Genomic DNA, 27961 nt, shown 5'->3' on the forward strand with positions numbered 1-27961 from the left:
AAAAAAAAAAAAAAAAAAAAAAAAAAAAAAAAAAAAAAAATCCACAATTTCAAAACAAAAGAACCAAAAACTTTTTGAATCCTGAAGCAGTAATAGTTGGCAGACCTGACTCAGAAGATGAGACGATGTCCTTGTATTCCAAACCATCGTTGAGCTCGGGCCATGGCAATCCGATACGTTGTTGCGGCGGCGACGGTGGCGGCGACATCTTAACCGGGACCACCGGTGCGAGTTTTTTTTTTTTTGTTTGTTATGTCTTTTTTTTTACCCATTTTTTTTTTAAGTCGTCGAGTAAATTAAACCAAATCAAACCCCAAAAATTGAAGGATAATATATTGAACCAAACCAAAATAGACCAATCCTAACCTAAATTACATAATAATCAAATTTTCAAGATTTTGCTTATGAAGCCCATACCAAACTCGGTTATTCAAAAATCTTTTGATAAATTAACCTTTTTAGCTTATGAATTTTTCTTTTGTAAAAAAAGTAAAACAATGGTTAAATGTTTTGGTTAGATAGTTCTCGAATCCAATTCTTCATGTTTTACTTTGTTGATGTAAATTATCTTTAAGCACAAGTAAAGCCACAACTTTTGGATTTATGAGTTTGGAACCTAAATTACTTTACAAAACATGACTAGAAAATATTTTTTAATATTGTGAAGATTTAAAGCCTACTATTAAATGAACCTTTCATTTCTTGTTATAGTCATGAAGAGCAGTTACAATTCATGTAACTAACTAAGCTTAACCTTTACTAGAAAATCAGATCATGCTTAGTTAAATTATTATCCAAAACCTGTTTTGACCAAACCTATTCCTGTGAGGCTTTCTTGTACTCAGGCTTCAGCTCATAAGTTCCTTGGTTGCTCCCTTTGTTGTTGTATATGCAAAGATCTCTCAGCAAGTCTTTCAGGAATTGCTGCGCCAAATCCACATTCCATACCTTAAGCAGCAGAAACTTTGATTGTTTTGGTATTTGTTTTCTTATTTCTCTTTCCAAAATTCTCAGTCAAGCACTATACAAAAAAGTCTGTAATCATTTCTTTCTGCTTACCTCAGGTTGGTCAGTTTCCTGAATGAGCTGCCTCAGAGTCCAATTTGATTGCCTTTCAAAGAGATTAAACATGACCTCCTCCATCTCTCTACGGTCCCTTCTTGTTCTCTTCATTTCTGATGTCCTGTTTGTGATTTTCTTCTTGTCCTGATGATACAAATGAACGACTTGTAAAAAATGTCAAGATCCTTAAGCAACAGTAATGTGTGTGTTTTCAATTGGGAAAAGATAAATACAGGAGCCGCCGTTGGGATTATCATTCCTGGCATTGGCCTCATATGCATTCCTCTGGCATTATCAATGACCTGATCAAGAAGCCAGAAACATGATCATCCAAAAATGCAGAGGAGGTTTGTTTGAAAATCCATGTTACCACACACATCTTTACAACAACCTGGATCTGTCTATTTTTGCCCATATATTTGCTTGTTCTTTCACGGCATAATCTACCATAGCTCTCAATGTTCTCGTTATGAGGTCTCATGTCAAATTTGTTTTTTATCTTCCCTTCTACTGACATCTTTCCTACAAAGAACATTGTTGAAGACATAACTGTCAAACAAAATCAGGTACACCGTACACCTCTGGAGTGTAAATGAACAAATTAATGCTAAATTCTTCACATAATGATCCAAAATCTTATAAACGTACGTAACGCAACAACAAGGATATGAGAATGCCAATTATGAAACGAACGTAACCCAAGATTCATGCCATAGAAAAGAACCAAACCAACCGGTAGTAATATTAATTTCAGAATACAATGTGTGGACAAGTGTTCTACTTACCATCTGAAGATTCACAGAAAACATTCATAGGGACGAACTCTTTAGACATATCTAAAGTGTAACGCCTTGGCATGTTTCCAGATTCAGCTCGAGCTAATTCCATAACGAACTGTGAAAGGCAAAAGAGTAACATATTTTTAAACACATTTTAAGTGACTAAAAAGAAAAAGTTCACATATAAAGCAATCTCAAAAATTACCAAAAGCATTTTGCAGAGTTAAAAGAAACCTACAAGACAGCATCTAGAGGCAACAGAGAAAGATCTCTAATTAGCAGAAATGGTTTTATACACTTAACCTATGTTTAGTGATCTCTGATCAAAATGAGAATGTAAAAGCAAGACTCTGAAATGATGAAATATCCAAAAATGGTACAACAAAACCCTAAATAGAGAGAATCACTCCCATTGCTGAGGAGAAAGAATCAACAAAACGAGATACGCATGCAGAGAAGGATAGAAGATGAAAAGCATATATACTTTGGTCTCTTCGTCTTCGTGAGCGATAAGATCGAGGTAGAGGATGACTTTAGCGTCAGGACGGTACGGATCATCAGGAAAAGGAAGAGATTGGAGAGAGCGAGCGACGAGAGAAGGAGCTTTCATTAGCAACATCGATCTCTCTGCCAAACCCGTTTCCAAAGTCTCATTCTCAATCTTCTTTACCTCCTTAATCTCTACCTTAACATCTTCCATTTTCTCAGACTCTCTTAGACAGAGGAGACGATGGAGACAGAGGAAATCAAAGCGCTCTTTATATACTTAATCTGAGGCGAGCTTTCCCCATTTTATTATGTAAATTTAATTAAATAAACTTGTCTAAATAAACCAAAATAGAATCATAAATAGAGGGCAAAAGCATTATTTATAATTTGCATTCGTCAAATGTTAGTACTTAGTAGAACCCAGGAACTTAGAAAGACTACTACAAAAACGTATATACAAATGAGATTCATCTCATTGAAGATTTTCCAGTTCAGGAGGTCTCATGAGAAATTGTGGATTCATTGGCGTGGCCGCTTTGTTTTCCTCTCAGCTAACTTGTTAGTCGCATTTCGTTTGTTTGTAGCCTCTTTCTTCTGTATCAAATTCTTTGTCTCTTCCTCTTTCTTCTTCTTTATTGTATTCTCCAACGCAACCTTCACAAAGAACTTTAGCTTCCATAGTGTTGGTTCGTCCTGCCATACAAAGAAAACTAGCTAAGAAAAAAGAACCAGAAAACACTAATGACGGTAGCTTTTCAGTAAGAGACTTTTACCAGTACGTCCATCTCAATATTCACTTCTTCTGCTCTAGATTGGAAGCTCGGGTCAGCTTGAGCAACTATAGCCAACACTTTCTGTAGATCTTCCGGAGACAGTTTTAACAATGCTAACCCAATACTACGCTTCTCCTCGGTTGTGATTTTCCTGTCAAAATCGTTCACCGGGGTATGAGTAAAAATGACACATTGACCAGAGGACACAAAAGTTAAAATTTAAGAGTGACTAGGCCTACCTGCATCTTTCCACAACTTTACGCATTAGCTTCTCCAGCTCGTCATCAGCATGGCAAATCTGGACAGAAATATATCGGTTTATTAGTTAAGAAGGTTAAAAATACAAAAGGGTCACTAATATCTGAAAATAATAACCTCATTGCACAAGTCTCTAGTTGTTTTGATATGAGATGCTTCTTTTACTAGCAGCGCCTCCGCTGCTGCTTGCTTCGCTTCTTCCTCCCGTATTTTCTCCTGTAATCAATTATGTTAAGAACTTGTCTAACTTAAAAACAAGCCTTGGTGCTAAGCTTCATGAAGAGAATATAGAGTGAAAGATAATATAAACACTATTACCTCTTCTTGAACTTTTGGAAGAAACTGTGCCCATTTCTCCTCAAACTTTTCCATTAACTTTTTCGCCATATTGTAAACATCACTTGATTCTTCATTATAATTCATTGCATTCTCAAACACTAACAGCATATCAGCATATACTTGCATAACATGTTTGTACCCGTTACCATCCTTAGCCTCCATTTGATTCTTTATCGTGCCGAAGTCCATGGGCTTGTCGATTATCTACAATCAGACAATAACATGTTATAAGGAGATCCACTTCAGAAAAAAGATAATCTCATAACTTAGAATGTAAGACCGAGGAAAAAACACACACAAAACCTCAAACATATTTACAGAGCAAAACATAGTAGTGTACTTTTGATAAGACGTTTTAGCAAGTTACACCTGCATTGATCACTAGCTATCTAGTCAGATGTACATTGCTATTATACCCTAAGAATATCACAATAAAGAAAGATGAAATTCTGGTAGCTCCGAGGTTCGTTTACTCAACTGTAAAGTCGAATTATATCTTCTACCAAAATAAGAATCAAAAGGTGAAATTTTGGTAGGCTCTAACAAGGCATTTAAAGTTATACGTTATAATACCAAAAGAAGAAATCAACAAGAAAATCAGAAAGCTGACCTCAAAGTAGTCATGCAAACCAAGACCTTCAACATTGACAGGCTGCATAAATGGCCATGCACACTTATGCTGAGTTATCTGAAATCCAAAAAAAAAAAAAAAAACACAACACAATCAAACCAATGAATTTAAAACCCTTGCTGAAGAAGCACACAAGGTGAAAAAAGATGATATTTTTTTTTTTATATATATAAACCTGACGGAAGATAGATCCAAATTGACGCATGAGGTCCTGCATTCTTTTAGCAGCAACAGCATCTCTACGTGCAGCCTCTTGTTGAAGCTTCCTAATCCCAACAACATGTCTCCCTTTTTCTGAATCTTTCCCGATAGAGACACCAATGCTTGAGTAAAACTCCTCTACCTCTTTCAGTTTATCCGCAAGCTGCAAACACAACCAAATTAACCATCCATTGAATCTAACATTATATACCTATGCCGCCACATCCAAAAATCAAAATCTCCATACCAAATTAATAGGATTTTTATAAGAAGCAATCGTAACTAACACGAAAAAAAAATACCCAAATTCAGAATCAAGAAAGACAATACAATCAGGATCGGAAAAACCCTAAAGACAAAGAAATATATTATTGAATCAAAACTCTTATTAAAAGGAGAAGAGTTTATATTACCGAATCAACCCAATTTTTAACCTCGTCGACGCGCTTGCTGATGCACTCGTTGTCAACAGTGAAACCTTGTGAATTTTCGCCGGCGGCATGACCTAACTCTGCCTCTGAGTCAGCCATTTACAGGTTTTTCGACCAACAAACAAAAATTAAATCCCCGGAAAAAAAAAAGAACAAATTGAAACAAAGAACGATGGCTATGGAGTTATGAGAATTATGATGATGACGACGATGGTTGTGGATACTGTGTATCTGTACAAAAGGAAAGAGCCGTGTGGCGGTCTAGGGAGGCTGGTGGACTACCTGTCGTTTTTTGGGATGGAAAACGACATATATCTTTCCAAACGCTGAGTTTAAGAGAAAATAATATAAAAGTCCCAATTTTATTGTTTGGGCTTGGGTTCAAATTTGGTAAATATTTATGAGGGATTATTGGTTTAAGATTTGAATAGAGTTTTAAAGATTTTAAATGTTACGTAGAATCTGGTGTTATTAGATCAAAATTTTATTATACTCCGTTAAAGTTTAATCTTATTAGATTGTGATTTGTAAAAAGTCAAGTTTAGTGTTAATTAGATTGTGATTTATAAAAAATCATTTAAAATCTTTACAAATTTGGGTTATTGGATTCAGACTTTTATAAAGTCATTAAAAGTTTTGTGTTATTCAATTAAAACAAAAGAATCTAGGATTGTTAATGAGTTCAATTATTCTGTTATTGGTTCATGATTTTAGACACTTTTTTTACAAAATAAAGTCATGGAAAGTATCATAAAAATACATGGATTGTTTGGAGGATTTTACAAGATTTTAGAAAACTAATCAACAAAACTCTCTAGCAATCTTTAATTATCTTTCACTTATTCACTTAATGATTTTTGATGACATGTATGATTTTTTCAATACTACATGAGTTGTTAAGAGGGAAACACATGTACAGCTTTTTGAGTACCATTTGCTGCATTGATTATGTTCTTTGGACACCAGACCTCTCTAATTCATGAGGATATAATTCGAATTTTCCCATGCTAAGTTTGAACTTTGAAGTCAATCCATGTTTTATACTAATAAAGCTGAATATGGGCAAAGCTATCAAAGCTAACTTGCGTAAACGGAAGACAAACAAAAGAAAGAAGCTATCCACAAAACACATTTGGATGGACGCATGTTAGAAGACGAGAGACATAGTCATTTTTAAGTTTCCAAATACATTACGGTCTCGATATCCTCCCAAAAATCCGACTGCAAGCCCTTTCTTACTCCAAACCTGTCACGTAATGGGCTTATTTCAACCCTTCTTGTTATCTTACTCCTCTCCAAATCATAAGTGACATAATGGACTGGTTGAGCAAGCCCTATATTTGCACATGCCAACCTAACCTCACTCCTGCGGCTCGTGCCTTGCATCACCATGTGATAGTAACTGACAAAATTCATTTGAGAAACATGCAAAAAAAAAAGACTTCTTGCTGGACCATAAACTTTTGTCGGCATCCTCCATAATCCATAGGTCTATATTACCATCAGAGGCAAGAGATTTGGTGGAATATTCAAAAACAGCTAGCTTCCCTCCGTAGTTCATGAGACCTGGGTTCGCTTCATCCACGGGTAATTTGATGACAGTGAACTCCTCAGAATACAAGTCAAAACTCATCACCACATAGCTATTATTACTAACCCGAGCGCCATAATACAAGACACCGTTGATGGAGAAACCATTTTTTTTGGGTAAATGTTAAAATTTATACCAATAAAAAAGGTCTACATTGTACAATGGAAACCCAAAAACATACCAAGCTCTAAATAGAGAGAACCATGGAACAAGTTATGAAAAAGTATTGAGCTTAAACCATGTTTAAATCCTGGCGAGAGACACAACCAAAATAAAACCCAAGTAGAGGGTCAATAGAGGGATCCTCCGGCGAGAAGTAAATGAGTCGTTTGCGCATGGTGCGATCAACAAGAATCCTAGTAGCAGAGACCGGTGACCGTGATGCAGAGAAGATACGGTGGTTCCGCTCTTGCCAGATCATATAGATTGAGACTTGCAGGAGAAGTTTAAGGATCTTGCTTGCATAGTGAGGTGGAGTTGACTGGACATTGAGAACCCAACCTGATGTCGCAGAAAGCGTAGACGGAGGGTTCAGCGAGATTCTTCCTGCCAATGCAACCCATATAGCCTTGGAGTAGTCGCACTCGAAGAACAAATGGGTATGCGAGTCCAGACCCGAGTCACAGAGGACGCAAAGAGAAGGGACATTCATTCCCCACGTCTTAAGCCTGTCTCTGGTTGTCAGTCTACCTTGAGCTGCTAGCCAATGAATGAAGGAGAATCTCGGAACGGATTCCTTAAACCATACGCCTTTGTACCAAGGCACAAAAGGGCCTTGTTCCCGCATTTGTTGCCAAGTACCCTTGGTAGAGAATTTTTCCGAAAACGTACCTGATGGCAGCCTCCATTGATAGCGATCCTGACCTCTAGCACTTGGAAAACACCAATGACCGTCTCGGGTGTCTTCGAACACTGAAGCTTCCCTACGAATTCGCTGCTCATGAGGACCCATTGTACCGAGGAGATCAATGAGTGGTCCTAGAGATGTCCAAGGATCATACCAGAACATAGCATTCACTCCGTTCCTGAGTTGACACCTAAGCATTTCTTTCAAGATGGGCTTGATCTCAATCAGCTTCCTCACATTCCAAGAGAGCCGAGGAGAAACATCCATAAGCCAATAATTCCTCCTCCCAAAGATGTTGTGATCTAACCACCGCACCCAAAGAGACCCCGTTCTAGAGAATAGATACCAGACTTGCTTCAGCCTAAACACAGTGGCAAACTCCTCAAGAGAACGAATACCCAGTCCACCTTCTTGCTTCGTTTTACAAACATCCTTCCAAGCAACTCGTGCTCCTCTAGCAGACTCAGTCGCATTCTTCCAAAGAAAAGCGGCGCATAAAGAATCAACCTTCTTATAAAACCCTTTTGGAAGGACAAACACCTGACTCCAGAAGTTTACCTTCCCATAAATGACCAAGACTATCAACCGGATTTTTCCAGCATAAGAGAGATATTTCACGGTCCAAGAGTGGAGATGGCTTGTAATCTTCTGAATGAAAGGCTGAAGAGAAGCCATGGTAAGCTTGGTAGGGCTCAAAGGAAGAATCAAATACCGAGTTGGAAACTGACCAAGCCTGACCCCAATAAGGTAAGAAAGCCTAACGGCTTCTGCTTCTTCAAACCCTCTTAAGAAAAGCTCTGATTTTGTTGGATTCATATCCAAACCTGAAAGGTGTCGAAATTTTTGTAAAATATCAGAGATGCCAACCAGAGAGTGTTCCGCACCATCAGAGAAGACAAGAAGATCATCAACAAAAGCCAGATGAGTTAGTTGAGGGGAGAGACACAAAAGATGTGCAGAGAACACACCATCTACTAATCCCTGATCCAACATTTTAGATAGCACCTCCATGACCATGATGAACAAATACGGAGAAATGTAGTCTCCCTGTCTTAAAACCTTCTTCCCTTCAAAGAAATTTGTTAGCTCGCCGTTGATGGAAATCGAAAACCTTGGAGTGGAGATACATTCCTTGATCCAGGTTCTGAAAAACGGTGGAAATTGGAGAGTTTCCAGAATCTTAAGAACAAAATCCCAACAAACTGAATCAAACACCTTCCTTATGTCAACTTTGAGGAGGGAACTATTAGGGCAAGACACCTTCTCATAGTTGTGGATCAGCTCAGAGGCCAGCAATATGTTCTCCCCCAAACTCCTTCCACTTAGAAAAGCTGTTTGATTCGGGGATATAAACTCCATAAACAGGGGCTTGAGTCGAGTTGCCAAGATTTTAGAAATAATCTTGTACGCAAGATTACAACAGCTGATAGGCCGGAACTCCGAACGAGCAGAGGCTTGAGGAGACTTTGGTATAAAAGAGATTACAGTAGTGTTCATGTCCTTGAGGAGACGACCATTACGGAAAAATTCCTGCACTGCATTTATTAGATCATCCCCAACAGTGGACCAAGCTCATTTGTAGAACTCTATAGGGAAGCCATCCGGTCCAGGACTTTTGTTTTGCAGGCATGGCGAAGAGTGCATCCCTAATCTCCTCTACAGACACTTCCCGCAGCAAATCAAATATCTGAGACTGCGAACATCTAAATGGGATCAGGGTTTGCAGATCCTCAATGGTAGCAGGCAACTCGTGCAAGTCAGTAGAACCAAACACGGACTTGAAGTAATCAACAGCAAGATAGTTGAGCTCCTCCGGAGATGTGATTCTGCTTCCATTCCCATCCGTAAGAAAATGTATATGATTCTGGGATTTCCTCTGCATCACCATCTTGTGGAAGAAGGAGGTATTCCTGTCTCCTAAAGCCAACCACTGGATACAAGACTTTTGCAGATAAAACTTCTCCTCTGCAGAAAGGAGCTAACTTCTCCTCAGAAGCTAACTTCTCCTCTCTTGCTAACTCCACCGATGGTGCAATAAGCAACTGACTCTGGATTACTGCAACTTCCTCCGCTTTCTCTTTTACCCTCAAGGAGATCCCACTAAAATGCGTCCTGTTTAGTAAACGAAGACTAGGTTTGAGAAGTTTTAGCGCACGCACCAACTTAAACTGGGCAGAACCAATGATGGATGTGGCTGACCATTCATACTCAATGAGATCAGAGTACTTCGGGTGCTCCGCAATGTGGTTATAGAACTTGAAAGGCCTTTTAACCACTCTGTGAAGGCTTGGGACCGAGAACAAACAGGGGGCATGGTTAGACTGACCTGGTTCCAAGAATTCCGAAAATGCATCAGGAAAGCTCTGAGTCCAATGCTCATTAATCAGAGCATGATCTATGCGTTTAAAGATTGGATCTTCATCTCTATTGTTCCACCAGGTGAAAGGTAGGCCTTTAGATGGTGCCTCAAAGAGATTTGATCCCTGGAGGGTTAACTCAAAGTCATTGACTCCTATAATATCCACAGGCTCATCTGGAAAACCGGAGTGATGCTCACTACGAAGGATCTGATTGAAGTCTCCTATCATTGCCCATGGATTAGACGCTAGAGGAGTAGAAGCATGAAGGTGGATCAACTCCTCCCATAGCGCATTCCTCTCCTCTGTAAGATTAAAAGCATAAACAAACGTGACTGTGAGGTTTATGTTCTCCACCTGCAAAAAGAAGCCACAGGTGATAGCTTGAGCAGACTTGTGATAAACCACTACTGTAACTCTAGGATCCCACACCACCACAATTCTCGCCGTATTATGATAGTCGAAATTCCCACAAAACTTCCAAGCACGAGGAACCGCTTTCAAAACTCTCCGAGAATTATTTAGTTGTATCTTAGTTTCCAAAAAAGCTCCAAAAAGAGGCCGATGGAAATTAATCCATTCCTTCGTCATTACTTGCCTTCTATGGCTATTTAAACCTCTAATGTTCCATCCAAAAAACATACTTACCGGCTAATAATTAGTTACTCGTAGCCTTACGGCTGCTATGCTTACGCCTAACCAAAATGAACGGCTCCTCTACTTTTGTTACGCCAACCGGCACATAAGAGGAAGGGTGAGCTGACTTAGATTGTTCCAGTGGATCTTGCCCCTCAACATGCGAATCTCCTTGGTTATCAAGAGCCTGATCCCGTGAAACATTGGGAGGAAGAACCTCTTTACCAGGGCTCTTGGATCTTACAGGACGCCTACCTTGATGAGGCCCTTTCCTGGCGCCACGTCCTTCTCTACTCTTTGATCTAGTGAGTGTGCTTTGATCCCCTCTTGGTAGGAGCTTGGGACAACGAGAAACAAAATGGCCAAAATCATCACACAAAGTGCACTTGGTAGGAAGCCACGGGTATGCTACATCAATCTGGAGCTCTCTCCCGACGCTGAAACCTCAGACCAGCTTAGAAGGCAGCTCCGAGAGCAAATCAACCTCAACAACAACCTTAGCAACCTCAAATGTCCCCTTCCTCGCAGTCTCCAGATGAAGAGATTCAGGCTCACCCACACCTGAGGCAATTCTAGCTAGACTCTCATCGGTGAACAAGTAGTAGGGGATGCCCCTAAACTCCACAACGACCTGGGCTTTAGTTAGCGGGGGCTTCTCTGGAGTAAAGTCTGGAGACCAAGGAGCGACGAACATGGGATGCCCGGCTATGTTCCATAGATTCCGACTCAAGAGGATCGAGCGAGTTTTGGTATTGGTGACACGCAGAAGAAATGTACCAGGACCAATATGATGGACGAAGATTCTGGGGCCTGAGCGAGCCCAAAGAGCATTAACAACGCCTATAATTCGACCCATCTCCAGAGGAGGGCCGTGGAACTGAGCGTATACATAGTCCTTGAATTCCACCTTGGCTGCCGCAACACTCTCATCTGGGATGAGAATGAACGGGACACCAGAAACATGCTTAGTTGGGCAACCAACTTTCCCCAAAACAGTTCCTGGCTTGGCCACACTTGCGTATGAACAATGGAGAATAACAAACGCCTTATCTGATTTGGTGGAAATAGCCACAGGAAGGGACTCTTGAGGAGAGAAGGAGGAGATGGAGTCCTCCTCCGCCGGAGCAGAGGGGATGGTGCCTACGGCATAAACCGGATCCTTAGCCGTTGAGGCCTTAGTCGCCGCATTTAGAACCGGCGCCTTAGCAGTCACCGGAGGAGAAATAGGAACCTGAGCCGAAGCTGGAGAATGTGGAGTTTTCGCAGATAGGGTACGGGTCAGATCCAGATCTGGAACAGGGCGAGTGAGATCTGTTGATGCAACCTGGGGTTGAGAGAGATCTGCAGACACAACCTGAGGGGAAGAACCCGCCTGGACAGAGGTGGATCCCTTGACGGAAGAAGTCGCCGACGAGATGGACAGAACAGTCAGAGCAGCTTTCAAGGATGACTTACTGAGAGATTGGCGAGGGAACTGAGGCTGAGGTGGGACCAGGGGACGCGGTTTCTTCTTTTTACCCATTAACAGGAGCCCCAAGTCGGCGAGGGACCGACCGACGATGAGAAACAAGGCGGAGGAAAAAAACTCGGGTTGTCTCGGGAAAAGGGACAGAGAGCGTTTTTCGACAGTCAATTCTTTCAACATTTGATGGAGAAACCTTGTGTGTAAGGACAATGAGGGATGGTGCTTTGAGTGCTTCTCCAGTAAGCTCCAGGACTAAGTACCAACACCTGGTGTTCCGATCTCAGCATCCCATCTTCCTTGCTCACCTCGCAAACTGTGGTAAGCACACTTTGTATTCATCGTGAACAGAGTCGTGCCCAAAATAGGACCACAGATTTGCTTCGTTGTCTTCGGGAAATATAATGTTAGATGTTATAACGGACAACTCCACGTGCTTCTTGGTTGTGAGGTTACAAATTTGCAGCCTTGTACCGATTCTGAACCACACCAAACATCAAAGAGCGTTCACCATGTAACCTCCAATCCCCTGCATTTTAATATATTGGTCAAGCAAAGAGATGTCGTTCGAGCCAGGATTCGGCAATGATGAGAGCAACGGAAACTCGGATTGTTTCTCCTCGTTCACAATATACACAAACAGACGTCGTGCTGGTGGTGACGGAGTCTTCTTATTAAGGAAAAGGCAAGTGAAACATCGGGAGGAGATGAGGAAAGACCAGATCTTTGAGACGCACTTTAACCTCAACACATGTTTCGTCGACAATCTCACCAGGATATCCATCAACAAATGCTTAGGGATCTTCTCAAAGCCGCACGCTTCGCAATTGGGCTTCAAGAGGGCTCTTCTTCTTCTTATTCTTTTATCTCCTCCAAGTTGTACCTTCGTCTTCTTCTTCTTCATCTTACTCAGCTCGTTTACGGCGACGACGACTAAACGAAAAGACAACCCCATTGTTTTGGGGACAGATCTACCCCCAACTCTACTAGATATGTTATGATGTACTTGTTGTAGCTAAGATCCCAAAAAAATGTCGTACTTGTAGCTAAAGATTGATTGTAAAAAAAAAAAAAAAAAATCTAATCTCTTATTTTCTTATTAACTTATATAAACTGTTTGACTTTTGTCATTCGTCCAAAAAAAAAGAAAAAAGTCGTACCAAGCGTTACTTTATTAATGGTTATATTGACAAAATTGTGTAAATAAATTCTACCAGGAGCAGCAAAACGACGAAACAATAATCAAAAGTCAAAAAGAATAGCCAAAGCGGGGCGTTCCGAGAATTGAACTCGGGACCTCTCGCACCCTAAGCGAGAATCATACCACTAGACCAAACGCCCAGATGTCAGACAATTACGTTTTGTAATATTTATCTCTAATTATTTCCTGTCTTGGATGGCATCGTGTAAAATTATTTATAGCTCATTTAGTTAGGCCCGTTTCGAACCCCTATATGTATGCAAACTTGGAGCATAAAAGGGCGGCGACGGATCGAGGTCGGTGTCTCTCTGCCTGGAGACAAACTAGCTTGCGACGTACCAACACAAATGGAGTTCTGGGGTGAGAGCTTTTCTTCTTGTCGATTCTTAGCTATGTATGGTTTTGAAGTCATTCTTATGTTTAATTTCCTATAAATATATTCTAATTTAATTATTAGAAGTGAAAGTGAAGGCAGGGGAGTCTTTAAAAGTGGAGCGTGGATTCAACGGGACCATCCACCTTTCTTAGGTAATTTTCCAAACTCCTTAGGTTCTCTTACTTTCCCTGCCGATCATGAAATCAAGCATACTCAAATTTTGTTGTCTCTGTGTAATCTACTAGGCCTTTTTCGGTAAAGGTGTAAACAAGAATGGTCCGGTTACTTGTATGCCAAGGTTGATAACAAGAAATACGTTTTGGCAATTCTTTCTCGAAAGCATTTTCCTCTCATTTCCTTTAATATAAGCTCAGAGAAAGATTTCATGCTCTCTCACTCCATGGATGAAGGAGTCATCCATGTAACTGGCTATAAAAGTACTGAATTAGCGGCTCGTAGGTATAGGAAATCTAAAACGACGGTGTGGTGGCACATAGACATGTGTCCGCTTCCCGATGGTTATGATGCTTCCTTTGTCGGTCGGTGTATAGATCGGATGTTGCAGAGTTTAGGCTACTCTGGTCCTCTTTCCATCACTGCCATTGGCAACCTAAAATACATCCCTGATCACGTCTTGACAGCGCTGTCTTCCTCTGGGATCGAAGTTAGAAACGTCCCAAACGGTTAGTCTTCTTCTTTGTCTCTTAATTTTCTACACTGTGAGTGAGAGTCCCAAACTATATAGTTTTAATATCTAAGATGTGTTGCCGCCCATCTGATTCCTTGGAAACTTTGTAATCCACCTCCGCCTACGTTTATGCTCATATCGGATTCCGCTAAACCGGACACGGTGGCTTACTTTCTTAACTTACTACAAGAGGAAGGATACAACATCATTGTTGTTTATCCCCATAAACCCCAGCCTGGAGTGATCACTTCTTTTCAATGGTGGCTCTGGGAAAGCTTACTGGCAAATACTTATAATTTTCAGCTGACAAGAAAAAGACAGCTTCTTCTAGAATCTCCCAGTTTCTCTTGCACACTATGCCATGTGGCTTTCGAGACCCGTAAAGATTTCACAAATCATCTTAAGGGTGAAAAACATGAACTGGGAGTAAATTAAGCATCCTTTTGCCTCCTATCTTCTTCTTGTATACACGACATTTGTCTCTTGATTATCTTCTTGACCTTTCAAAGAAAAATCATCTAATTTTGACCGTATGTATCCAGGAATTTTTACTTGGACCTGATTCCCCCTATCTGGAGTCAAATATTGCCATCACGATGAGGAAACAATTAAAGGCAAGTAATTTGATTGCTCTCTGAAACGATTGTGCAAGTTCTTTTTTTTTGTTTTGTTTATAATAATGATTAACCAGACTGACTCTGGTTGATGCAAAAACACACTGTAGAAAACGTTGGAGGATGTGGTGGTTATTAATCCTCCTGTAGCTGATTCTTCCCAGCCGACGAACAAGGGGGTGGTGTGGTGGGACATGGACAGATGTCCTGTTCCTGATGGTTATGATGCTTCTCTCGTGTCTCTGCGTATAAATCAGATGTTGCTGAATTTAGGCTACTCTGATCCTCTTACCATCACTGCCATTTGCAGTGTCAGCCTAAGAATAAGAAACTCCTCTTATGGCGACAAGAGTGCCAGCCTAAGTAACACCTCTTCTCGCGTCATGAGTGAGATCGCTTCAAGTGGAATAGTTATTAAGCATGTCCCATTTGGTACTTCATTAATCTTCTTTAGTTTTAATCTGTTATATATATTTATTTATTCATAAGCTAGGGGTTTGGATTCTCAATTGGCAGTATTTGAGTTGCTTTCCTAATTGTATTGACTGAAACAGGTTGCGCAAGCATTGTTGAAGATGTGTTAACTTGGGTAAATACTAATCCACCTCCGGCTAATATAATGCTTATAACCAATTCCTCTTTTTTGGAATGCATGTCTCCCGCTCTTCACTCTCTTCGAGAGAAAGGATACAACATCCTTCTGGGATATACACATACTCTGGCTAAAGTTCTTAACGGTTATGTAGGGTGGCCCTGGAGAACCTCACTGGAAGGTATGTTTTGTCCTCTTTGTTGAAACCCTGTTTTCTGAGCTAATTGTAGTTTTGTTTATGAACTAGTTTTGTTTGTTTTTTTTTTCTTTGCAATAGTTCCTTTAGGTGGTAATGGACTGGAGACAAGAAGACCTAACTGTTTTATTTGCACATCCTGTGATTTATCTTACAAAAGTTATGAAAGTTTTGACATTAATATAAGAGGAAAAGAACATGTAATGCGAGTAAGTATCCTTTATTATCCCCTCTCGCTCGCTGCTTGTGTCATCATGAAGTACATTTGTGATTGAACAACCTCTTTATACTTACTAACTTGATGGTTGTTGGTTTGTAATCAGGCATTTAGAACTGGTTACTACTACCTGAATCAGGAACGGGGATCCGGAACTCGTTATTCCCCTGCGGTGAAAAAGCTATCAAAGGAAGGTCTTAATATCTCAAACTTCTTAATGCAATTAATGAGTGAGTTTGTAAACTTGAACTTGAATAAGCAAGCCGGAGTTGTTCGATTGGACAGTCTGACCACCACCACGGTGAAGAAGCAATCAAAGGCATCTCGAAAAAGAAGAAGGAAAGAGATATTAAACTCCATAAGGTGAACTGATATGGTTTCTTTTACTTCCAACAGGAAAGAAAAGTTGTTTTAAATCACTTTATCATTCAAGTCTCGTTTTTAATTCTGAAGTTACCTAATTAATAATATTATATAATAATACTTTATTCTAAAGTACACATTGCTCATATGCAAATTTTAAATTTTAGTTGATGTACTTGAGATTATTTATGTGAACTCGTCGGATAAAGGGATAGATAAAGTAGTTTTATAGTCCAACAACCACCGACACGTTAATAAACGTGCAGTCCATCCACTTCTTCTTCTTCTTCAATTGCCATGCCGTCGTCATTTCTCAATCTTGAGTCATATAATTATAGACCAAAGAAGAAGAAGAAGAAGAAGAAGAAGAAGAAGAAGAAAAACTCTTATACTGTTTTGTGTGTTTAGACTGAAATTTAAACCTACCAGTTCACTATAAAATTGACTTTATAAAACAAAAATAAACCGACCAAAGCACAAAAAACAAATAACAGTTCGTTACACAAAGGACACTTGAAGTTGAAAGCAACCCCCATTAAAACAAAACTTATTAAACATTTGGTACAAGAAATTAAATAAGTACAAGTTGGTAATATGTCCAACTAAGAAGAAAAGGTATATTTTATACTTTTTATATATATAACCTTTTGTCACGGGCACTGTTTCTTTCCCTTGGACCCCTTCTTCTTCAAGATCTGTTGCCTTCCTTCTTTTTCTCTACCAGATTTTGTATTGTACCAGACAGATCCCTTCACTTCCATATCCTTTTTATCTTTCTTTGTCTGAATCCTTACAAAAACTCTCTCACTTTTCATTCTTTTGGATTTTTTTTTTCTTCTTTTTTAGTATTATTTTTTGGATTTCTCTTCCGGGTTTCAATAATTGTCACTTCCCAAGTGTAAGTACGCGTGCATACTACGCAGTTTACACAAGTGTCTATATGTGTGTTTCTGTGTCTTTCATTGCCTTTCTTGAAACTGAATTCATCTTTACCTCTCAGATTCTGAGTTTTTGATCTACTGTACAGAGAAGAACGTCTTCAAAGTTTGGTTTTTTCTCCGAGTTTTTTGTCCTTCAAAAAAAAAAACTTTGGTTGCTATCTCTCTCTTTCTCTGTTCAAGAAGATCCTAGCTTGATTTATAATATTGAGAGTCTTATACACTCCATTTAAAGCTCAAGTTTTTGTAATTCTGAATTAAGCTGTATCAATGTGTCCCTTAATGTTCTAGATTCAGGTTAAGTCTTGATGAATCTTTAGGTTTAATTGAGCAATTTATATCAAGATAGGTCATGGAATTTACCTCTGTGGTTTTGCATTTGCAGGATACATTTGGAAAAAAGAAATGGGTAAGAGTTGGTTTTCAGCTGTGAAGAAAGCCTTAAGTCCTGAACCAAAACAAAAGAAAGAACAGGTATTTTGCTACTTAAACACTATCTTCACCAGAATTTGATGTAATTGTATTATTGACACGGAAAATGGTATTGTTTTTAACTCTATTAGAAGAAGCCACATAAGGCCAAGAGATGGTTTGGTAAATCCAAGAAGTTGGATGTTGTTACTAATTCTGGTGAAGCAGATTCTTCTCGTGCTGTCCAAGACGCGAAACTAAAGGAGATTGAGGAGCAACAGAGCAGGCATGCTTACTCTGTCGCTATTGCTACTGCTGCAGCTGCAGAGGCAGCCGTTGCAGCTGCTCAAGCTGCTGCTGAAGTTGTTCGTCTCTCTGCATTGTCACGTTTCCCTGGGAAATCAAAAGAAGAGATCGCAGCTATCAAGATTCAGACATCATTTAGAGGATATATGGTATTATTTTGTTTTCCTCACTTTTTTCCAAGTTTAGTAACTGTAAAGGCCATACTTTTGTTGAAAAATGTTCATACTTGTTGTGTTGGTTACTTTTTTTCTCAGGCAAGAAGAGCATTGCGTGCGCTGAGAGGCCTTGTGAGGCTAAAATCTTTAGTTCAGGGGAAATGTGTGAAACGTCAAGCCACATCAACATTGCAAAGCATGCAAACACTAGCTAGACTACAATATCAGATACGTGACCGGAGGCTTCGGTTGTCAGAGAATAAGCAGGCTTTAACGCGGCAGCTCCAACAAAAGCACAATAAAGACTTTAATAAGGTAACCAAATCCTTGCAACATGTTATAGATTTTGTTACAAACTTGACTTTTTCTTGATCTCGAGAGGCTTGCGAGAGTCACATTGTGATCTTGGTTTCAAAGTAGCCTGTGAAGAGTTTGTTTCTTGCTTACAAACTTAGTGATTTGTAATTACATTTTGTGAAATAGCTTGGAGAAAATTGGGATGATAGTACACTGTCGCGGGATAAAGTTGAAGCAAACATGTTGAACAAGCAAGTAGCAACAATGAGAAGAGAAAAAGCTCTTGCATATGCATATACTCATCAGGTACCAAACATAGTTTCCTGCCTTACTCTAATCTGTTTTTACACCAGAAGGACTTACAAATCTCAAAATGGTGAAAACTGTTAATTATGCAGAATACATGGAAAAACTCAAGTAAATTGGGTTCTCAGACATTCATGGACCCTAACAATCCACATTGGGGTTGGAGTTGGCTAGAACGTTGGATGGCTGCTCGACCAAACGAAAACCAGGCAGTCACACCAGACAATGCAGACAAAAACTCTTCTGTGAAGAGTGTAGCTAGCCGTGCCATGTCTGAGATTGTTCCACGTGGTAAAAACGTTTCACCAAGAGGAAAGACACCAAACAGTCGAAGAGGATCAAGCCCGAGAGTGAGGCGAGCCCCTAGCGAAGACTCGACGAGCATGTTGAGCATCCAATCAGAACAACCTTGCAACCGTAGGCATAGCACTTGTGGATCAGTTCCATCAACTAGAGACGATGAAAGCTTCACCAGTAGTTTCTCTCAGTCAGTTCCAGGCTACATGGCGCCTACACAAGCGGCCAAAGCAAGAGCTCGGTTCTCAAACCTTAGTCCTTTAAGCTCAGAGAAGACAGCGAAAAAGCGGCTTTCCTTCCCGGGATCTCCAAAGACTGTAAGGCGGTTTTCAGGTCCTCCGAAGCTGGAAAGCAATGTTACTAAGAAAGATACTAATCTTGCTTAAGCAGAGGATCATGGATAACATAGTTTATATCTGACGTTGGTTGATTTAGGCAAAAGTCTGATGCAGAGAGGTGAATTCAGAGAAGATTCTGTTATGTCTTTGTTTTATAATAACTATTGGCTTTTATTTGTTTTTTTGGGTAATTTTTTTGACTACTACAAAACTTAATTATTTGTTATTTTTTTTTTTTCAATTGGTTAATAACATCTGATTATGTCTGTAACTTTGAGGAGACAAGTATAAAAGCAAAATTAATGATTGATTTGCACATAATTCATTGGTTCTTTATTTCATTATTACGGCTATAAGAATGTGTTTGTGTAAACCATTAAGATTTGTTGCTAATGCTAAAGTAAATCTAAAACGTAGAAGAATCACAGTACTGAAACTTAATGGGGGGTTTTTTCCAGAAAAATTAAATAATAAAGGGGTTAATGTGGAAAGAAAGAGAAATAAAAGGGCATGTATGCCTTTTAAGGATTCTAGGGCTTTCCTTCATTGGTCGGATCAGACGACGTTTTTTACATCTTCTTCCTCCTTTTCTTCATCTTCGCATTCGTCAGTGTGTGTATTCTGAGGGTTAAATTGAGAGCAGAAGAGCCGAGAAAAAAATGAGCGGAGCCGGTAAGAAAATCGCGGATGTGGCTTTCAAAGCTTCAAGGACGATCGATTGGGATGGCATGGCTAAGGTTATTGTCACCGATGAGGCTCGCAGAGAGTTCTCTAACCTTCGTCGTGCTTTCGATGAGGTTAACACGCAGCTCCAGACCAAGTTTAGCCAGGTCTCTCTCTCTCTCGATTTACCTTCTTCTGATCTTCTCTTTGATCTGGTTTTGTCACTGCTGGGTTTGGGAATTTTTAGATCTTTTATCATTTCGATTTGCCATTAGTACATATTCTGGAATCTGTGGATCAGGTGATCCATTTCACGATTTTTTTTTTTTTACGTTTTCAGATTGTTGTTGTGGTGGCACTCGTTTTTATATCTTGTTGATGTTGTTGTTGGTGTTTGTCCCCATAGTTGAATATTTTGGTTAAGATCTATTTCCTTAAAGATGTATTCATCAGAGAACATTGTGATTGATCTTTGTTTTATCGCTCATTTGCATTTGAAATGTTGGGATTGTGTTGAGGAATACACTGTTGTTGATCATTGTTCTATTGATAGATATCCTAGTTCTGCCCATGTACTCTGATTAGTTCAACATATCCCTAACTCTTGTTTAATGTCTTGGTTTTTGGAGTGAGTTTTTCGTTTTGGTTGATTTTTTATCCAGGAACCTGAACCCATAGATTGGGATTTCTACAGAAAGGGTATTGGGTCTGGCATTGTGGACATGTACAAGGAAGCTTATGACAGTAAGTTCTATATATTTGCATTTCTTAATGTTGAATAGACCCTTGCCTTGTTAACATTTGCAAAAGATGTATTTTCTTTTATCTAGTTTGTTTAGCAAACACAAGTCTTTGCTTGCCTTTATTCGATTCTCAAACCTTACTAGAAAGTGTTGAAAGATATCTGCTCTGTAGTGTGGCTTGCAACTGAATTGTGGACATTTACCAAAGGAGAATATGAGAAACTAAGCTGTATCTTTTATTGATGTTATTTGTTTGCTGCAGGCGTTGAGATTCCAAAGTTCGTTGACACTGTCACTCCTGAATACAAGCCAAAGTTTGATGCTTTGGTGAGCAAATACCTGAGGAACTTGACTTCTTATGTTTGTTTTCTTATAAGTTTCCCTTTTATGAGTTCTTTCAGTTAACACAGTGGTTGTTTTGTGCTTTGTTTCGTGCTATGTTTAGTTGGTGGAACTGAAAGAAGCAGAACAGAAATCGCTGAAGGAGTCTGAACGATTGGAGAAAGAAATTGCTGACGTCCAAGAGATTAGCGTAAGTACCCCAATAAAAACAAATCCTCTTATATGAAGTTTGATTTACTGTGTATTTTGTTTGAACTCAAGATTATGATATAATGATCTTTCTTATCTATGTGTTGATTCTGATATAATGATCATCTTATCTTGTGTGTGTTGGCGTGTAATCAGAAAAAGCTGAGCACCATGACAGCAGACGAGTACTTTGAGAAGCACCCAGAACTCAAAAAGAAGTTTGATGACGAAATCCGTAATGACAACTGGGGATACTGATCATGTTTCTCTAATCTCCGGCCTGGAAAAAACAACACTCTCTTTTTCTCTTGTCTCTGTTCTTCTCTTACTGTGATTTTGTGAGCCAATGATAACAATAATAATAAGTACACCACCATTCACTTAAGCAGTGTTGAGATCTTTCATTGGAGATTCAGTGATGATAAACCGATTTGGTTTTTAGTTTATCAATTTCATAAAATTGTTTCGTTTTGTTCTACAGTAAATAATAAGAGTGAAAAGATCTCCTCAATTTTATCATTGTTAAGGCTCTGTGTCGTGTGAGATTTGTTGTTGCATTTCCTTCTTCTTAGCTAACATTCTAACAACAACAAGATAGTGATACCCAATAAGAGTCAACTTTGGTTTAACTCATTGACTTTTTTTGGGTATCAGTTAACCAATTCTGGACCAACTATGATATTCAAATTTTTGGTTGATAAGTCTGTAGGTTTGTTGTTCTGTCTTCGGTTTACTTCGAACCGGATTTCAGAAACACAGATATCAGATTTACGTTCCTCAAAAACTGAAACCTTTCTTTCAACAAGACATAAAATTGCTAATTTCTGCAATGAATTTGAATCTATTTCAAAAACACGATCTTCGATACACATTGTAGCGCGTGTATGCTTATGGCTCAACTCGAGAGCTTATTTGATGGAGCCTGGCACTGTCGAAGGTGAGTGAGATCTTCGATTCTGTAGTCGCACCGCCCGTCGAGGACTATTATAATCAATTGCTGCTATATGTAATTTGTTTTCACGTTTAGTCTCTGTCGGAATTAATCATGTCTGGTCTGATGCTTTGTGATTGTCTATCGGAATTGATTTCCAAATCTGCAGATGGGAATGAGCCAGTTGATAGGAGCAAAGGTTACCAAATACAACTTTACTTGCTTTGAAGGTTATGATGTCTAGATTGATGAGAGGAATTGAGCAACCAACATAAATATAACACTTGTCCAAGAAAATTGCTGGAATCTAGGCCAGGGTGAAAACCATGGTAAGAAACTGAAGCTCCTATCTATTTGCATTTTGATAACCTAGAGTTCATCATCTTACTGCTTGTATAATACTTACACGAAACCAATACTGATTAGCTATGTGCTTAGAGCATAATGCTTATTAGTGTTAAGTGGGAAGACAAATCTTTCTTTATTGGTGTAAGAGAAATCAAGATCCACGTGCTCTTCTTCTCCTAACCTCTTTGTTGAACCGAAAGTCAGGTTTTGGCCTTTTCCTAATAATTGTTATCAAAGAAGATAAGACTAGTTTTCTTCTTTAAAGTAAAACGTGTATCTGTAAAATGCATTAGCCAGATATTAGCTCGTAGCTCTCATGTCTATCACGTGTCTAAGTCCCAAAGGGTTTTAGCATGTACATATCAATCCAGTGGTATATACCGTATATTCGTATTACTTACTCTCCCATTCCCAACTCTACAAATAGGTGATGTATCTGTGTGTGTCCAAGCTCCAAACATAACTACACAACAGGGAGCTTCCCATAACCTCAACACAAGGTAAACCCTTTTAATGATGATACTTTATGCTCAATTAATGGTTCAACAGAAAAAGTACAATTCTTTTGACCTATGATTTTGTAACAACTGTAGGGAAAACAAGATGGATTTGGGAACCTCATCATCATCATCCGGCTTGGTCAAGGCCAAATCTGAGACACTCGCAGAAGCTCTTAAGTCTAGTTCACTTGATTTCAGCAACGATGATGGAAGCAGCCATGGGAGCAAGCAGCATGTGATGGCAAGGACATTATCATCGTCGAGCCACAGTAGCAGCAGCAAATACAGAAGGAACACTCACATAAGGAAGGCCAAGAGTGCACACCCTGCTCTTGACCTTGCTGGTCTCACTGGTGGTGCTGCTCTTAGCCGAGCCTCCAGTGCTTCCCATGGAATTTCCTTCTCTTTCACTGGCTTTACTGTGCCACACGAAGAGATCATTGCTTCAGAACGATGTAGCAATGAAGATATCTGTAAGAAAACCATTTAACACAACACCTGATTGAAGTCTTGATGTCAACTTTGGAGTTTATTGGGTTCTTTGCTCGTCTATCGTTCATGTTTCAGTGGAAGATATTGAAGCAGCAACCAATAATGTGGTCAAGTTTCAGGCAGAACCAACCTTTCCGATATATCTGAAGGTAATCCATTTCCGTGGATAGACAATATTATGGGAAAACATGGGAAATTGATCTATATGATATCTCTATTTGAGCGCAGGCACTGATGGAGATATCTAATTAAACCACCAACACCAAAAAGTCCATAGAAATATATTAAATTTTGCTGCCATTGATCAGTTCAAACTTCAATGGGTCTGTTGTATCTCATATGATGCTTCGTAAATAAGAATTATCTCCCATGATGAAGAAATCCCTAAATTTAGAATAATCTTCATCATTGCATTAAGACATTTGGAAACCTCTGTTTGCCTTCTTTATTGGTCTAACATTGGTGCCTAAAAGTCAAGCTTAGGAGGCTCAACTACCATTTGCTGGTTATCGGCAACATGTGAAGCTCTGGACCAAAAGGGTATGGTTATATTGGCAATGTCTTGTATAAATCAGAGATAATTTAAGTCATATTTATGTGAATTCAGGCATAATGGTTTTCTTGAGAATTCAGGCATATGGGAACTTTTGCTTACAAAACTTAATAACCAAATCAAATATTTTTATGTGCTTGCAGTTCATAGATATCACATATAAGGTAACGACCAAAGGTATGACATCTTCATCAGAAAAGAGCATATTAAATGGGATTAGTGGTTCAGCATATCCAGGGGAGCTTCTAGCTCTCATGGGACCTTCTGGAAGTGGAAAAACTACACTACTCAATGTGCTTGGTGGCAGATTTGATCAGCAAAACATCGGTGGGTTGGTTAACTACAATGATAAGCCATATTCTAAGCACTTGAAAACCAGGTAGTTAGAAGATTCCAGCTTGGTCTTTTGATGAATATGTAGATTCATATATACGTGTACAGTTGACACGGGAAAGCACCATGGCAGGATTGGATTTGTGACTCAAGATGATGCTCTATTCCCTCACTTAACTGTAAAAGAGACACTGACCTACACAGCTCGTTTACGTCTTCCTAGAATTCTCACAAAGCAGGAGAAGGAACAAAGAGCTGTTAGTGTGATACAAGAGCTTGGATTGGAAAGGTACATTATTGTCTAGTACTACCATCTAACAAATTAGGCACTTCATCTTATGATAAAGCTAAGTCTTGAGAATGGATCCTAATTAGAAGATTGTGACTATTCTTTTAGGTGCCAAGACAATGATTGGAGGGTCATTTGTGCGCGGTGTCTCAGGAGGGGAGAGGAAAAGGGTTTGTATTGGGAATGAGATCATGACTAATCCTTCACTTCTTCTCCTTGATGAACCCACCTCTAGTTTGGATTCTACTACTGCTCTTAAGATTGTTCAGATGCTACAAAGTATAGCAAAGGTGAGACATCCACTCTTTTCAGCTCCAAATCCTTTTTTGGTCTGGATTTGATCATATCCTAGTTCTTATTTGTTGGCATGCAGGCGGGGAAAACTGTTGTAACAACAATTCACCAACCGTCAAGCAGGCTCTTTCACAGATTTGACAAGCTGGTTGTACTCAGTAGAGGAAGCTTGCTTTACTTTGGGAAAGCATCAGACGCAATGTCTTATTTCTCTTCCATAGGATGTTCTCCTCTACTCGCCATGAACCCTGCAGAATTCTTATTGGACTTAGCTAATGGAAACATGAACGATATTTCCATTCCCTCAGCTCTTAAAGAGAAAATGAAGATGGAAAATTCTTGCAGCAAGATAAGATCTTCCAAGCCAACTCCTACAATTGTATATGAGGTGAGATAAGGATGAGCTACCTTAACATACCAAGATAATTCGGCTACAGCCGTTAAGAAAAGATTCCTTTAAATCTATATATAAGAAATGTTATGTTGATGTGGAAACACAGTATCTTGAGGAAGCTTACAAGACACAGATTTCAGTCGTGGAAAAGAAGAAACTTATGGCACCAGTTCCACTTGACGAAGAAGTTAAATTGATGATAACTTGCCCCAAACGAGAATGGGGATTGAGCTGGTGGGAACAATATTGTTTACTTTCCTTAAGAGGAATCAAAGAACGGAGACATGACTATTTCAGCTGGTTGAGAGTTACTCAAGTTCTCTCAACTGCCATCATCTTAGGTTTACTCTGGTGGCAATCAGACATTCATCATCCCAAAGGCCTACAAGATCAGGTATAGTCGTATAGATACATGTTTATGGTCTAGAAATGAGCTGTAATTGATCATCTCTTATCTTGAAAATGAAACTCCCACTGCATCTCAGGTAGGGCTACTCTTCTTCATTGCCGTATTCTGGGGATTCTTTCCTGTATTCACAGCGATCTTCACTTTTCCTCAAGAGAGAGCAATGCTGAGCAAGGAACGAGAGTCAAATATGTACAGATTAAGTGCATATTTTGTGGCTAGAACCACAAGCGACCTGCCACTTGACTTGATATTACCTGTCCTTTTCCTAGTTGTTGTATATTTTATGGCTGGATTGAGATTAAGTGCTGAATCCTTTTTCCTAAGTGTGCTCACGGTCTTCCTATGCATCGTTGCAGCTCAGGTATGTCCATATAAACAAAGGACATGTTGAACAGAAAATGCTAACAACTAATGATGAGAATGTTGTTTTAGGGACTTGGATTAGCAATAGGGGCGAGCTTAATGGATCTGAAGAAGGCTACAACTTTAGCATCAGTAACTGTAATGACTTTCATGCTCGCTGGTGGCTTTTTCGTGAAGGTAAAAATACTCAGCTTCCAAATTAAAGTCAAGAACTTTCTTATGAGGAATTTGACAGCTCTAATGCATTAATTGACACTCTTATATACTTTGGCAGAAAGTTCCAGTTTTCATCGCTTGGATACGTTTCATGTCATTCAACTACCACACATACAAGCTCCTAGTGAAGGTACAATATCAAGATATCATGGAAAACGTAAACGGGGAAGAAATTGAGAGTGGGATTAAGGAAGTGAGCGCTCTTGTAGCTATGATTATAGGCTACCGTCTCTTAGCCTACCTCTCTCTTCGAAGGATGAAGCTCCACTCTTCAACTTAAGTTTAGATACCAAAAAAAAAGGCATTGCATTTACTGTGTGAATGTAGTGTTTGCTTGTTTATGTATGTATATCCGGAAAACGTCTTATTCATACCTGGACAATTACGATACGTTGAATTCATACATCGGACTATTGACTATGCTTAAACATACATGTAGTTTTAAAATATTTGAATTTCATACATGAACTTTTGATTTTGTGCCTAAATATACATAAACTTTTGATTTTGTGCTTAAATATACATAAACGTGTTTAATGAGTAACTCTGTTTGTCTTTCCGTTAATTCACTATGACGTGGAATCCACGTGTACAGAAATAATGAAACGACGTCGTTTTGGATTATGTTGGGAAATTAAAAATTGAAGCAAATCGACTAAGGCTACCATCAAACCCAAGACCTTCAACATACAAAGGAAAGCTAAATAATAACAATGGTGGTTCATCTTCTTCTCTCTAATCGCACATTTTCGTGAACCTGCCTCTTCCCTCTCTGTTTTCCGGCGAGTTTCTCAAGGAAAGCAAGGTTTCTCCTGATGAGTACAGGTTTCCTTCGGTTATCAAAGCCTGTGCGAGATTGGAGAATTGGTTTATGAATAGATGCTGGAGATGGGTTTTGAATCGGATTTGTATTGTAGGTAATGCAGTTGTGGATATGTATGCCAGAATGAGATTGTTGGGTAGAGATCTTGTGTCTTGGAACAGTTTGATTTCTGGATATAGTTCCCATGGTTACTACGAGGAAGAAGATGTGGGGTTAGATTGAAGAAGATGAACCGCCATTGTTATTTATATATATATATATATATATTTGTTGATGTTACAACAAAAGTTTCTGTAGATTAGTGGTATTTAACTTTCTTCTGTATGTGAAAGGTCTTGGGTTCAAAGGTATCCTTAGTCATTAAACACGTTTATGTATATTTAGGCACAAAATCAAAAGTTCATGTACCAAATTCAAATATTTTAAAACTACATTTTCCATGTATATCCACTTAATTTATAATGAAAAAAAAAATGACTTACTATACAGTAAAACCTCTATAAATTAATAATGTTGGGACCAAGACATTTTATTAATTTATAGTGATATTAATTATAGATATATTTTTAATTGTTTATTTTTTTAAAATTATGAATTGGAACAATTATAGCAAAATAAGATTAAACTTTCGGATGTTATAAATTTTATGGTTTAGGAATTGAACTTGTAATATTTATAAAGCATTATTGACAATAAATTACAAATACTATAAACAAATTGACTTATACACATGACATACATAAATTCAAATTTATGAATAATAATAATATTAATTCTCATATTTTAATAATCTGTCTAATTATCAAATTGTAAATGATGCATATCTAAAAATTAAAACTTTAAAATTTAATTATTTGTATGACATGTTATAAAATATTTTAGAGATATCATTATAGTTTGAAAATACAACATTACAAATGTTCTATAG

General features: G+C 38.8%; 6 protein-coding genes and 1 non-coding gene across 13 annotated transcripts in view; 3 read left to right on the forward strand and 4 right to left on the reverse strand.

Moving 5' to 3' along the window:
* The window catches only part of LOC104791477 (RNA pseudouridine synthase 5), a 3639-nt gene extending 3355 nt beyond the window's left edge, over positions 1-284 (reverse strand). Inside the window, exon 1 of one of the 2 annotated variants that reach the window (XM_010517379.2) lies at positions 106-283. In XM_010517379.2, coding sequence (XP_010515681.1) covers positions 106-208 — 103 coding nt within the window. In that variant the 5' untranslated portion in view covers positions 209-283. Of the gene's footprint in view, positions 1-105 lie in introns of both variants that reach the window. The other variant, XM_010517380.2, reaches the window with a different exon arrangement.
* LOC104791479 (general transcription factor IIF subunit 2-like) lies at positions 683-2621 on the reverse strand. Of its 2 annotated transcripts, none has more exons than XM_010517384.2 (6): positions 2326-2621; positions 1848-1956; positions 1454-1584; positions 1296-1364; positions 1060-1206; positions 683-924 (listed from the first exon to the last, which is right to left on the reverse strand). In XM_010517384.2, the coding sequence occupies exons 1-6, from the start codon at positions 2539-2541 to the stop codon at positions 817-819; spliced, it is 780 nt and encodes a 259-aa protein (XP_010515686.1). In that variant the 5' UTR covers positions 2542-2621; the 3' UTR covers positions 683-816. The 2 variants fall into 2 exon arrangements, with proteins under 2 accessions (XP_010515686.1, XP_010515685.1); XM_010517383.2 differs by having other exon boundaries at positions 683-948.
* LOC104791480 (transcription factor GTE6-like) lies at positions 2692-5198 on the reverse strand. Its single transcript, XM_010517385.2, has 8 exons — positions 4946-5198; positions 4507-4695; positions 4311-4388; positions 3680-3904; positions 3479-3577; positions 3343-3401; positions 3104-3254; positions 2692-3023 (listed from the first exon to the last, which is right to left on the reverse strand). The coding sequence occupies exons 1-8, from the start codon at positions 5060-5062 to the stop codon at positions 2850-2852; spliced, it is 1092 nt and encodes a 363-aa protein (XP_010515687.1). The 5' UTR covers positions 5063-5198; the 3' UTR covers positions 2692-2849.
* Positions 13126-13197, reverse strand: TRNAP-AGG. The gene has a single exon. It is a non-coding gene; the product is annotated as a tRNA-Pro (tRNA).
* On the forward strand, positions 16756-19423 carry LOC104791481 (protein IQ-DOMAIN 1-like). Of its 5 annotated transcripts, none has more exons than XM_010517389.2 (7): positions 16756-17001; positions 17104-17338; positions 17427-17515; positions 17608-17907; positions 18013-18228; positions 18397-18516; positions 18609-19423. In XM_010517389.2, exons 3-7 carry the CDS (start codon positions 17447-17449, stop codon positions 19197-19199), a joined length of 1296 nt encoding a protein of 431 aa, XP_010515691.1. In that variant the 5' UTR covers positions 16756-17001; positions 17104-17338; positions 17427-17446; the 3' UTR covers positions 19200-19423. The 5 variants fall into 5 exon arrangements, with proteins under 5 accessions (XP_010515691.1, XP_010515688.1, XP_019082463.1 ...); XM_010517386.2 differs by having other exon boundaries at positions 16758-17001; positions 17605-17907; XM_019226918.1 differs by having other exon boundaries at positions 16758-17001; positions 17131-17338; positions 17605-17907.
* LOC104791483 (ATP synthase subunit d, mitochondrial) lies at positions 19700-21614 on the forward strand. The gene is made up of 5 exons (XM_010517390.1): positions 19700-19981; positions 20477-20558; positions 20820-20884; positions 21003-21089; positions 21245-21614. Exons 1-5 carry the CDS (start codon positions 19811-19813, stop codon positions 21344-21346), a joined length of 507 nt encoding a protein of 168 aa, XP_010515692.1. The 5' UTR covers positions 19700-19810; the 3' UTR covers positions 21347-21614.
* Positions 21849-26689, forward strand: LOC104791484 (ABC transporter G family member 27). Its single transcript, XM_010517392.2, has 13 exons — positions 21849-22025; positions 22189-22348; positions 22795-22867; positions 22961-23340; positions 23435-23508; positions 24056-24291; positions 24379-24544; positions 24651-24824; positions 24908-25216; positions 25329-25616; positions 25708-25992; positions 26064-26171; positions 26269-26689. The coding sequence occupies exons 4-13, from the start codon at positions 22971-22973 to the stop codon at positions 26488-26490; spliced, it is 2232 nt and encodes a 743-aa protein (XP_010515694.1). The 5' UTR covers positions 21849-22025; positions 22189-22348; positions 22795-22867; positions 22961-22970; the 3' UTR covers positions 26491-26689.

This window comes from Camelina sativa, chromosome 6 (assembly GCF_000633955.1).
Source record: "Camelina sativa cultivar DH55 chromosome 6, Cs, whole genome shotgun sequence".
NCBI classification, from domain to species: Eukaryota; Viridiplantae; Streptophyta; class Magnoliopsida; order Brassicales; family Brassicaceae; genus Camelina; species Camelina sativa.